The sequence below is a fragment of the Brienomyrus brachyistius genome, chromosome 23 (genome assembly GCF_023856365.1).
Source record: "Brienomyrus brachyistius isolate T26 chromosome 23, BBRACH_0.4, whole genome shotgun sequence".
NCBI lineage: Eukaryota > Metazoa > Chordata > Actinopteri > Osteoglossiformes > Mormyridae > Brienomyrus > Brienomyrus brachyistius.
Window position 1 is genome coordinate 11,125,754 of NC_064555.1, and position 12,844 is coordinate 11,138,597.

The window sequence follows — 12,844 nt, forward strand, 5'->3', positions numbered from 1 at the left end:
CTTCCTTTAGTGCTTTTCACAATTTGTTTCCAGTGACTCTGCATTTGTAAATTTGTGTTCCATTTCTCCAAATATAGAAACCTACTATGTAGTATTTCATAACTCATTCTTTTCAACCGGATCAGAATCAAATCTAATTGTAAATACCCAACCCTACAAAAAAAGCTCCACTTTTCACCAAAAAGCACACAGCAACAGTGCCTGCAGGAGCATCCTGTCTCACCCTCATTCTCCACATCTGATGCCATGAGACCCTGCAGCCACTGGGCCCACTCCCTGTCCTCAGGGCCAGAGTCACACTCATACATGTCCGGGGTGATGTCAGGGGCACGCAGCTCTGCCTCCAGCTGACCCAGTGGGACATCCCGCAAGGGGCGCTTGGAGCGTGTGCGGAAGGCCATTAGGCTGTTCCCATGACCGCCGTTGCTATTCAGGGCCTGTGAGATTGGGGAAGCAGCAGGGGGAACACGAGTTAGAACCAGGTGGATGAAATTCACTTCTTTATTACGCATTCAAATTAATGAATAACATTCTACTTCAGCTGATGTACTACACTTCGAATAAAGCCTACAGCCCAGAGAGTAGCCAGGGTGGTGACTTTGTAACACGAATCATAATACGATCCATGTCACGGTGACACAGTCAGCGCACCTGGAAGGGCTCCATAGACACTGGTCCAGTGGCCAGTTCCTGTTCTACTGCGTGAAGCTTCTCCATGAAGCTGCATTCGGATGAGGCCATGGGATGGGATGGGGATCTCAGCGGCTGTGGGGGAGGTGGGGGGCCCATGGGAACCACCTCCACCTGGAGGTGCCTTGACTGGTGTTCTCCCTTAATGAAGAGTTATGTGAAGGGGGGATGGGCCACATCTTTTTAAAACAACATCTATACAGGACACAGAGCACAAATGTAGAGTGTGTTTCTATGTTGGTAGCACAGAGGAGTACCAGGTCACCTGTGTTGGGCTGCTGCTGCACTCCTCATCATACTCGATGACAGCCCTGGTTGGCCCTGCTCGGCTGCCCCGCGGAGAGGAGGCTGTGCTCTCCATGTCACTCTCCAGGAGTGTCTGATGCCAGCAGTACAACATTATTCACATTGACTCACATGGACCAACACTCAATGGCTTCACTCACAGAGTGCTTCATCCCTCGAAAATTTTCAAGATACCAAAAGGAACTAATATATATATTTAGCAGACATTAGTTCAGCATAAAAACATTTTAATTTTCAATGATGAACCGGAAAGCAGGAAACACTTGATCACGTCCTCTCACCTCTTCTGCAGTCTCATCTTCCTCTTCCTCATCAGGGCAATATTCTTCATCAGAAGAATCCTCTTCCTCCAGAGGAATGTCTACAAACTGGGGAGGCTGGAGAATTCCAAAAAAAAAAGTCATGAACTTTTCAGAAAGCTGCAACACACAAGCGAGTGCAGCTACTTCAGCATTAATGCGGGACAGTGAAGGCGTGAACACCGAGCACTACTGCGGGACAGTAAAGGCGTGAACACCGAGCACTACTGCGGGACAGTGAAGGCGTGAACACCGAGTACTATTGCGGGACTGTGAAGGTGTGAACACCGAGTACTACTGCGGGACTGTGAAGGTGTGAACACCGAGTACTACTGCGGGACTGTGAAGGTGTGAACACCGAGTACTACTGCGGGACTGTGAAGGTGTGAACACCGAGTACTACTGCGGGACTGTGAAGGTGTGAACACCGAGTACTATTGCGGGACTGTGAAGGTGTGAACACCGAGTACTATTGCGGGACTGTGAAGGTGTGAACACCGAGTACTACTGCGGGACTGTGAAGGTATGAACACCGAGTACTACTGCGGGACTGTGAAGGTATGAACACCGAGTACTACTACGGGACTGTGAAGATATGAACACTGTGTACTACTGCGGGACTGTGAAGGTATGAACACTGAGTACTACTGCGGGACTGTGAAGGTATGAACACTGAGTACTACTGCGGGACTGTGAAGGTATGAACACTGAGTACTACTGCGGGACTGTGAAGGTATGAACACTGAGTACTACTGCGGGACTATGAAGGTGAAAACTAAACACTACTGCAGGATTATGAAAACTGGAGGAACCTAAGCTTGCTTACCTTATCCCTCTCAGGCTTCTTTATAGGGGAGATGTTCCACGTAGGAATAACCTAAAAACAGTGTTTTTAATATACTAACAAACTTCAAAAACAAGCTAATCAGAAAGAAAGTGTTAACCAAACTTATTTGGATTCATTTAGTATTAATTTACCCAAAACAGGTATATCAAGTAGCATCTGAAAGGAAAGATGGGGAGTCAAACTTAGGGGACAATGGGCAGTTGCCTGGCATAGTAAATAATCTTAAATGGGAAGTGTTTTCACAGAAATAACCGCAATAAGAATACTCTAAGTGCTGTGTAAGCAAGGACAGTTACACTGACTTGCAGGGCACTCACCACGCCTCTCTCCACCACTTCCTTCAGCTTGGAGCGTGTCATCTTCGGCTCCTAACATGGACACATTTCCACATTATCTAAGAACCTCCATAGTACATATATCACTTGGGAACTGTGTGGCTCAGTGGTTAGACCTCTGTGCCTGACATCGGAAGGTGCTCAGCAGAAAAGTCACATCCCATTAACCCCCTGAAAAATGCTCCATATCACATATTCTCCTGCATCACTAGGCTTTATCCTAAAAGTTGGGGAAACTCACAAAAATGGGCATGGCCTCCGACTCGGCGATGGCAGCTTTCATCATGGCAACAACATGCTCGTTGGTGATGACTTCCTGTAGGTAAAGAGCACAGATGCACACTGAATGGTAGTAGAAGGCAGCGCAGACACTGCAGTTAACCTAAACCATTTTTGTGGTCAAGTCTGCTTGTCAAGTGACAAACTATTTATTCATCTTAGAGCAATGGAAGTGACTGTACAACCCTTCCACTGAGTTAAACCTGGAACTTTTCATACATGTCCAGTGGCCTCATTTGTCAGTTGAGTATGAACAAAAAGACCTCAGAAATATGCAGGTTTTACAAAACCCTATATTTATCAAACAAAACATGAGTGGGGAAAAAAATGCATATAATTGCGAAATCAGGAAAAAAAATTTTGGACAAATCAGGAAAAAGTTACCCTTATTTTAAAGAGGGGAAAAGCAAGCAAATCATAATCTCACGCATGCCAACAATTCATACCATCAACCTGTACCTTCACATAAAAATGTGAAGTGGGATGTATTTTAATTATTATAATTTTATTAATTGAATGAATTTTATTCTACCGGGATTCTGTTTATTTGTGCAAGCCAAAGAATGTTTATTTGTCTTTGATAATTTAATTTCCTATTTCAAATACTACACCTTGTGACCTCTTTACATGAATTAAAAATATCTGTAACTGTCATGAGTTTCACTAAATCTGAATTGGGTATCAGACATTACCATGCATGGACTGCCATATAAAAGGCGTTCTTGCTAGTGACTACGTAAATGGAAAGAAGGGAATGACTTTTCATGGACCATCAAGCTTATTTTTACTCATTTGTTTACTATTTGCACTATGTGTAATGTCTGTGCATGTTGTCTGATTTGCATTAAATGTACGTTTCCCTACGCTGCGGGTGAACAGACAAACATAAAAGCTACATTTGAAGCGATATCCAGCTTTCCAAATGCAATCAGGGTGGTTGCCTGTGGTGACAACGCAATAAGGGCACCTTAAATCAAATCACGTTTTTTTTTTTTTTTTTTATGAAAAGCACAGTATAGTATTCAGTAGTAGATGCAGAAAATGAAATGAGTGCCGATTAAGCCACTTTGGTCAATCAAAAACAATTTCAATATATTAATGCACAAGCCATCTGTGATGCCAACATTGATATTACTGGTTAATTTTAAATTTCACGTAATACATCAGTACCTACTCTAGCACACCACCACACAACAGTGCATCCATTATTATAGACGCCATATGTATGTTTAAGTTTGAGAGTGATGGTGCAGGTTTACCTCTGCTACAGTGCAGCAAGTCATTACTTTCCATCTTCAGATGCAACCACTTTTTTGGGGCATTTTTAGAACTGACGGGATTTACTGCAGTGGCAATGTGTTGCCGTTCAACACACAATTTCATATTCCACTTTATTGTAAATGCACAAAATACAATTAACCTGACAATGAAATGCAGTTTGGCATTATTTTGCATGGGTCTATTAGAAACTAAGTGTTTTCTGATTTTGCAGCATGTTATTGGCCATCATAATAGGGGGGTGGAGATAGAAACCCCATCTCTACGTGTAATTGGCCAGTATTGTGCTCAATTAGATCTACGCTCATTTGCCCTTCCTGACTATCTCAGCTGTTTTCCCTGTTTTTCTAAACCTGAATTTCTCAACCTAAATTTTCTCAACCTGAATCTTACAACCCGAAATTTCAAGAACTGAATTTTACAACTTGAACTTCAATTTTTATTACCACAAAAGCAACACAAATTCAATTTCAGGAAATAAACTCAAATTTGATTTCTTTAATTAGTAAGTACAGGTAATGGAATTCAAGTTTGTAGTCTTTAATTCAAGTTCAGGTTAACACATTCAAATTCAGGTAAATAAATTTAAATTTAGGTTGTGGTGAGTCTGATTTTATCTCCTAAACTAAACTCTAAACTCATAGACACCGACAGCAGACAGTCCTGTTCTTATGAAGGCTTGCAGTTTGTGGGACTGTGGCTAAGGTGCTTGGTGAGAAGAATTCCGGTAGCACTAGACTTGCTGATAACCAGACAGCGGACAGTTTGCATGCATGGTGACGGATGTGCAATGTGCCACAGAGCCACTCACATGGATGATGTTGCGCACATTGACTGTTGTTAGGTTGTGCTGCCTGGACTTGCTCTCTAGCTCCCAGTCTAGCTGCTGGTCGATCTCCACCTCCATGGGGCGCGCCTGATCTGGACGAGGCCTAGGGGCTTCACTGACCTCCTCATCCCTCCTCCTCCTCCCCCCACTTTTCTTCCTGAGTGTTTTTTGCTCATTAGGTTGCTCATCATCTAAGAAGAATAAATAAATAAAAAGTCAGTGTTAAGTCACTGCAGCCACTGGGCCCACTCCCTGTCCTCAGGGCCAGAGTCACACTCATACATGTCCGGGGTGATGTCAGGGGCACGCAGCTCTGCCACCAGCTGACCCAGTGGGAACAAAGATCCATCATAAGGCAAAAATAAACAACTACTTCAATCGCTATTATCGATCACACTCTCCGTGGCTGGTGGTTTGATATGGTATGAATTTCTATGGTCAGGAGAAACCCCAGGAAAGTGTTGATAAATATATTCTGACATCAGATGTTTGATCTTCAATTACATTTCATTGCTGGTTATAGCAAAGTTATGTGATAATTTGTTAGCATTTATTTATTCAACAAATTAATTATTTAATATTATAATTAAGTAATTATTTACTAGTGCAAAAAATAAGTACATCCCTAGATTCAATAGTTCTTGTTGCTCCCTTTGGTATTCATATTCAGCATATCAGATGAAACAACCAATCGCTTCATTGCAATTTTTTAAAATGTCAAGTATCAGTGGTTATGATTAAAAGCCAAAATGTTAACATTTGGTGATAAGAATACAACATAAGTGAAACGATACAGTAACCAATATAATGCATTACAGACTGAAGCCTTTGCCCTTGAATAGAAAAGTATCAGTCTAAGTATATCTTAGCACTGAAAGACCTTTTTCAACGCGTACATTTGTACTGACACGTTATGTTATGTTGACGCCGTATAAAAATGCATGTTATCGCCAGCTTTTAAATGCATATTTTTATGAAAATGCTTCTTATAAAAGTGCGGTGTGACAAAAATACTGCATATAGAGGGGAAAACATGCTATGTTGAGATGTAATTCAAACAGAATCAAAGTACAAGTCACTGACAGAATTTAAATATATCTGAAAATTACAACGCATTCCTTGGGATGTGTTTACTGCTTTCTCTTGATTATACAAGTGAATCAGTGTTTAGTAAAGACTGAAACTAAACTTCAGTTTCAGAAACAGGAAACAGTTGGCTGTTAACATGACTGATGGGTTAGGGCAAAGTTTACGAGACACCTGGAGGCATTAAGGGGCGGCTTACCCAAAGTTATGACCAAACCCTGCTCAGTATCCTCTTCGGGCAGTAGGTCATACTGTGCAGTGTTGCTGCATTGCTTGGCTGTCTCTCCATTATGTCCTGCAGACCCGAATACAAATAATAAAAGCACTGATCTGTGTATTGCAATTCTCTTTTGCTCCCACTATTGATTCAGGTACAAACTGAGGCTTCGTGATTGGGACTGAAAAAAATAGCTTTTAGGATACATGTCCCATAATTCCATACATAGACTGCAGTTCCCATAATTCCACACAGACTGCAGTTCCTATAACTCCACACATAGACTGCAGTTACAAAGTAACAAGAAGTCCAGAATAATACCAGAAACAAAACTACTTAAAGACAAGAAAATTAAAATATGAGTCTAACACTTGAGGTAAAAGACAAGGACTGTATTTTAAAAATGATCAACTTATTATTTAATTACTTAAAAATTATTCAGCTGGTAAACTTTGTGATGTTACTGAGGAGTTTCCATTGTAATTTTGATAAACTAAAAGCAAACCTACCCAAAAGCATGACATCAGAAATCCCAATGCTTGCTAATTTTGAAAATGTAGGTAAATGACTTTACTTACCTAAATTACATGCAGTATTATGATCCTGGATTAGTGCCTGACCTTTACACGGCAGCCTCCTTGGTAATGAAAAATCTTGGAAAATTCTTTCTGTGTTAGATGTGGGGATGGCACTCCTTTGCGGGGCAGATGACACACTGTGGGATGCTGTACCCTTAGACTGTACTTTCTTCTTGGCCTTCGACCATGACAGACCTACTTTCAGGGAGTTCAACTTGCAGTTCTGGGCTTGACTCATTACAAGGAAGAAACTGTTTCACAACAAGTGATGACTGTACCTTATCACCTACAAGAAGACAAAACACTCACAGTAACACACACATTCCATAGCAAACTTTACATGGTTCCTACATTGGTAAAGAGTAGTGATGAACTAATTAGGTAACTTCTGGCCAATACCAATTGTTTTGTAAATTAAAAAAAAATAATAATAATGTTATTAAAGATGCACTGATCCGATAATCAGATCCGTATCAGCACCAATCCAGACGGATTGGGTATTCCAATCACTTTTAATACACTCCAAACGATAGATTTTTATGGGTAGATCGCAAAGCATTATTGGGTAAGCTGAACACAAAAGCTGCCACTCAGTGTATTTGCCACTCAGTGGGTGTGAGCGTGGTGACTTCTGCCTGCTGTGGCATCATGCGCATGCATACCCTTTGCAATATGAGGAGTTTAAGAACATTGGATGGGTGACAAACTGGAAGTATTTTATGCTTTTATCAACAACTAGTAGCACAGTAGATTTACAATCTTTGTAAAAGATGCACAAATCGCTCTATATTTTGTGGATGTGATTTTATACAATACAAATGAAAATACATATTTGTGGATAGTGATAAATTTGTGATATTTTTTACTACAGGTCAGCTGTGGTGGAGTCTTGGTATGAATTGGACAAAAATCCGCAAATAAATAGAGGAGAAAATCACAAATCATGACATGATCCACAAATATATAAAACCTTTTTTCACGTGTACAAATTGCTCCATATTTTTGTGGATATTTTACGCAACACAAATAAAAATACGTATTTGTGGATAGTGATGTATTTCTGATTTGTTTCTACAGATCAGCTGTGGTATATGGGTCCCCTAAGAGGTCAGAGTGGAAAAATATTTTTTGAAATAGTTTTGAGTGTAGTAACACTTCTCTGTCTCTACAGACATGTCCAGTTAAACATGCTTTAAGCATTAAATTGTGTGACAATGCACACCATCTAACTTTCATATATGTGTTTTTAAACATATTCATTCACCGCCAGTAACTGTAAATAAAAACAACTGGCCTATTCAATATGAAGCGCAGACACAAAAAAAATGAAATATTAATTAAAACTTGCATAGTTCCATGACAAAAGGTGACCATACTGCCCCCAAGAATTTTGGTACTGCATCTCGCATATATGTAGAATTACTTCCACCCGCAGGTGCTCAAACGACATGGGGCATGAACACAGAATACGCCTGGTGGCCAAGATGTGTAAACAAACGCATTGTGAGCATCAAGTGGAAACCAGTCCATTGACTTGCAGTCAGATATTTTAGACCCGCCTGGAAACCAAGCTTCACTACATGGTGTTTGAGAGTCATCTTGACAAGACAGAATAAACTACCAATAACATTAATGCTCACAGATGACAAGTCAAAAGTGTTGACTTTAGTAGTATTCATTCTGTTACACGCAGAAGCAGTGTTGCCAACTTAGCATTTTTATTGCTAGATTTTGCCTCAAATATCTTGATAAGGAACCCTGCTGGCATGACAGCCTTCTTTATATTCTACCCACTGCTCAACATCCTATTGGCACTTTGCTCTGCCACATATAAGTTTACTACCTCATGTTGAATGTTGCATTATATATCTAACAATATATCATAGTAGCATTTTCTATCCATCCATCTATCATCTCCCACTAGATCCAAGGTCGGGTCATGGGGGCAGCAGTCTCAACAGGGAAAACCAGACTTCCCGCTCCCCGGCCACTTCATCCAGCTCCTCTGGGGGGATCCCGAGGCGTTCCCAGGCCAGCCAGAGAGACATAGTCCCTCCAGCGTGTCCTGGGCCTTCCCCGGGGCCTCCTCCCAGTGGGAAATGCCCGGAACACCTCACCAGGGAGGCGTCCAGGAGGCATCCTAATTAGATGCCCGAGCCACCTCATCTGGCTCTCCTCATTGCGGAGGAGCAGTGGCTCTACTCTGAGTCCCTCCCGAATGACTGAGCTCCTCACCCTATCTCTTAGAGGGAGCCCAGCCACCCTGTGGAGGAAACTCATTTCGGCCGCTTGCACTTGCGATCTCGTTCTTTCGGTCACTACCCACAGTTCGTGACCATAGGTGAGGGTAGGAACGTAGATCGACTGGTAAATCGAGAGCTTTGCCTTTTGACTCAGCTTTCTTCGCCATGACAGACCGATGAAGCGCCCGCATCACTACTGATGCCGCACCAATCCGCCTCTCGATCTCCCGTTCCATCGTTCCCTCACTCGTGAAAAAGACCCTGAGATACTTAAACTCCTCCACTTGGGAGAGGACCCCATCCCCAACCCAGAGATTATTCTACCCTTTTCCGGCTGAGGACCATGGTCTCGGATTTGGAGGTGCTGATTCTCATCCCAGCCGCTTCACACTCAGCTGTGAACTGCTCCAGTGAGAGCCGAAGGTCACGGTCCGATGAAGCCAACACCATCTGCAAAAAGCAGAGACCTAATCCTGAGGTCACCGAACCAGACACCCTCAAAGCCCTGGCTGCACCTAGAAATTCTGACCATAAAAACTATGAACGGAATCGGTGACAAAGGGCAGCCCTGACAGAGTCCAACCCTCACTGGAAACGAGTCCGACTTATTGCGGACCAGGCTCTGGCACCTGTCATAAAGGAAGCCCGGCACCCCATACTCCCAGAGCACCCCCCACAGGACTCCCCGAGGGACACAGTCGAATGCCTTCTCCAAGTCCACAAAACACATGTAGACTGATTGGGCAAACTCCCATAAACCCTCCAAAACCCTGTGGAGAGTATAGAGCTGGTCCACTGTTCCATGGCCATGGCGAAAACCACACTGCTCCTTCTGAATCCGAGGTTCGACAGTCGGGCGGACCCACCTCTCCAGAACCCCGAATAGTAGCATTTTGTACTTAGCATTATGGCTGCATGATAAAGTTCCATTTGTTGCGATAGATACGTCAGTATACTATGGTACCTTGTTCAGGTAACGCCAAGAGGTACGTATAGTTTCCTTACAATAAAGTTGCTGTATTATAAACATTGCGCTTCGATCATTTCAGTTGCACTGAAATGTACTAATTTCAGTACTGAATTATTACAAAACTGTGGTACGCATTACATAAGATACTTTTGAAAATAAGCTCATATTACATAGTATAACATACTGAAAAATATTTTAGTATCATGGTACAATACAAAAAGCTAAACAGATCACCGTTGTATTTTAACTTGAGATACATTGTAATACTACCACACCATGGTATATATAGGTGGCCAAATTACAACGGTTTTATCATAGTGGTACCACCATAACATTACCTTGATGATAATACCACAGTACTTTTTATAAGGGGCGCCAATTAAAATGCTTTGTGATTTGCCCATAAAAATGCATCGTTTGGCGCGTATTAAAAGTGATTGGAATTTCAGTGTACAAATATTCTATTACATCTCGCCTTTAACTGCCCCCTAGTCGGATGCACTTTCCGGTACTCGAGTACGTGTTCCCATTCCACGCAGCCTCATGCCCACATTAGTTCCAAAAATCCTTTTGGGAAATGCACACCCGATTGTAAACACTAAAAACTCACCGAAGGGAGCTCTCGCCCTGGTCGGGGAAAATACCGAGGTTACCTACTTTGCTGCAGATACTTGTAAAAGTCCTTGTGGTTGAAAAGGTTGAGAATCCCTGGTCTATATGATACCTCAACAACGCAGTTCCATAACTACAAGCATGCGGCCATGGACTGCGTTTTCTGCCCGCCAGCCAGAAACCATTAAAGAGTTTGTTTTTAAGACTTACAAGATTATCTGTCCGCACTATTCTGTTACTCCGTATTCACTTCCTTTAGTGGATTTACAAATCTTTCAAAACTACAAAAAAATACAAATTTAAGATATCAGCTTCCGGATGTCACTTTTAAAAGTGTCCGACGATCCCCTACCAGCGGAACGTTCCTATGTAGTTTAATCAGGATTAACCAGACTGTGCTATTGTTCCCCAATTCCGGTCGTGCAGACATAATCTGTCGTTTTAACGGAAATGACGTATAAGCTTGAGATTGGAAGGGGCTTGACAGGGGACACGCGCTGTCAGGCCCCTTCTGCAGCCAGACACTCGTGACATATCTTATTCATTGCCAGGTTTAGTAGATGTGGTGACGTTTGTTGACGTAAGACGCAAAGAGTGTAAGCGTACGCTGGGGCTGGCTGCTGTTTGTCGATCATCATGTTGCTTTCTTTCCTTGTGCGATTAAAACATGGCTACGTTTTCCCCCTTCTCTTCAGTTTTTATATTGTTTATCTGACCCTCTCTCTTTCACAAGTATGTGTTGGTAGACTTAATATGCTCAGTGATCGTTACAGTTGTGGAACAAATATAGAGATGTTTATGATTTAATACCAAGACGTTCGGTGTGTGTCAGTACAAAACTCACACTATTCTGTGCCGTATATTACTTGTTCTTTGACTTATTTTTTCTGGTAATGTACATGGTCCCGTTGCCAATATCATTCATCTTATTACTGAGGGGGCTACTAATGATTTCTACTTTGGTGATCTTTTATTATCATTATTATTTTTGAGTATTAATGTAAGAAGCCTATTACAAAAAACTGACCCGTAAAAGTGTGGGTTTCTGCCTGGGGCAGAGTGGTGGCTCTGAGGCTAGGGGTCTGTGCCAACAATCAGAAAGTTGCTGGTTCAAATCCTGTGAATTGCAGGAGTGATGTGTGATGTTAATCTACATCCAGCTGTGCAAGGAGGTCCTCCAATTTATAGGAAAACTTGGGAGTTGGTGGCAGGATTGGCACTCCAGCCACCAGAAGAAAACTCACAGTGGTTCATTTGGACTAGTGCAGTGCTGAGGTATTACCCACTGCATTGTTGCACTTGGGTTCTCATCCTTGAGGTGGTTTATCATGTGGTGGGTGCAGCAACACGCTGCCAGCACATGCTCCTTGCCTCTTTCTGCCTCTAATCCAGAGGTATTCATAATAACTGAGACATGGCTAAGGAGATCCACCACCTACCTTGAAATTCTCCTAGCAGGTTACAGTCTGTTTAGGTAGGATAGATTGTATAAGGGTGGGAGGGAGTTACTAAAGATCACTAAAAAGATCTACTAAAGATACTAAAGTGTTCTGCTGCTCTTAAAGACAGGGTACAACAGGTAAAATCTTAACACTTTCCAAACCCTTATTTGTCACTAAAGGGGTTCCACAGGGTTCAATCTATGGTCCCACATTCTTTTCATATTTATATAAATGAAGTTACTAGTTTTATTAGAGATTCATCTATTCATCTTTATGCTTTATCCCTCTGGTTCATCTCCTGCTACAGTATTTACAACACTTCAAGATCACTGAGCATATCTACCAACACTTTTTTTAGGGTCCAACAGGTTTTTCTACTCTTCACCTTGTGCTGTATATAACAAAGACTAAGACTATGTGGTTTTGTAAAGGTGTTTTACTGTTATTTATGGGGCTTTTCTAGACTGTGTCACAAAGTACAAATACCTGGGTATCTGACTAGATAGCTCTCTATCCTTTTCACATTATATCAACTGTTTATATAGTACAAAGTTAGACTTGGTTTTTGTATAGAATTCATTTTACTCTTACTGACTCAGCAAAACTGGCTCTTGTTGCAAGGGGCATTTATAGCTAAATGGTTAGCAGAATGATAAAGAATATCAAGCTTCTGAAACACACTTTTACAAGTTGACCTGTACAGTAAATGACATCATCATAATCAAGCATCGGAAGAATTTACTTTCGAATGTATTGGGTGCACAAGAACATAAGACCGTTTTATTTTTTTTGTACAGGTCCTTTCAAGGACATTTCAGACTCTGCTTCAGGAA

The 12,844-nt window shown here is 41.8% G+C and overlaps 1 protein-coding gene across 4 annotated transcripts in view; it reads right to left on the minus strand.

Moving 5' to 3' along the window:
- The window catches only part of LOC125718937 (GON-4-like protein), a 32,340-nt gene extending 21,271 nt beyond the window's left edge, over positions 1–11,069 (minus strand). For 2 of the 4 annotated variants that reach the window (XM_048993252.1, XM_048993250.1), the window contains exons 1-11: positions 10,568–11,069; positions 6,745–7,030; positions 6,149–6,244; positions 4,846–5,054; positions 2,719–2,793; positions 2,460–2,510; positions 2,122–2,172; positions 1,278–1,373; positions 956–1,069; positions 652–831; positions 224–437 (exon numbers count right to left, since the gene is read on the minus strand). In XM_048993252.1, the coding sequence (XP_048849209.1) occupies positions 224–437; positions 652–831; positions 956–1,069; positions 1,278–1,373; positions 2,122–2,172; positions 2,460–2,510; positions 2,719–2,793; positions 4,846–5,054; positions 6,149–6,244; positions 6,745–6,982 (1,324 nt within the window). In that variant the 5' untranslated portion in view covers positions 6,983–7,030; positions 10,568–11,069. The remainder of the gene's footprint in view (positions 1–223; positions 438–651; positions 832–955; positions 1,070–1,277; positions 1,374–2,121; positions 2,173–2,459; positions 2,511–2,718; positions 2,794–4,845; positions 5,055–6,148; positions 6,245–6,744; positions 7,031–10,567) is intronic. The other 2 variants (XM_048993251.1, XM_048993253.1) reach the window with 2 other exon arrangements.
- Between the last annotated feature and the right edge of the window lie 1,775 nt (positions 11,070–12,844).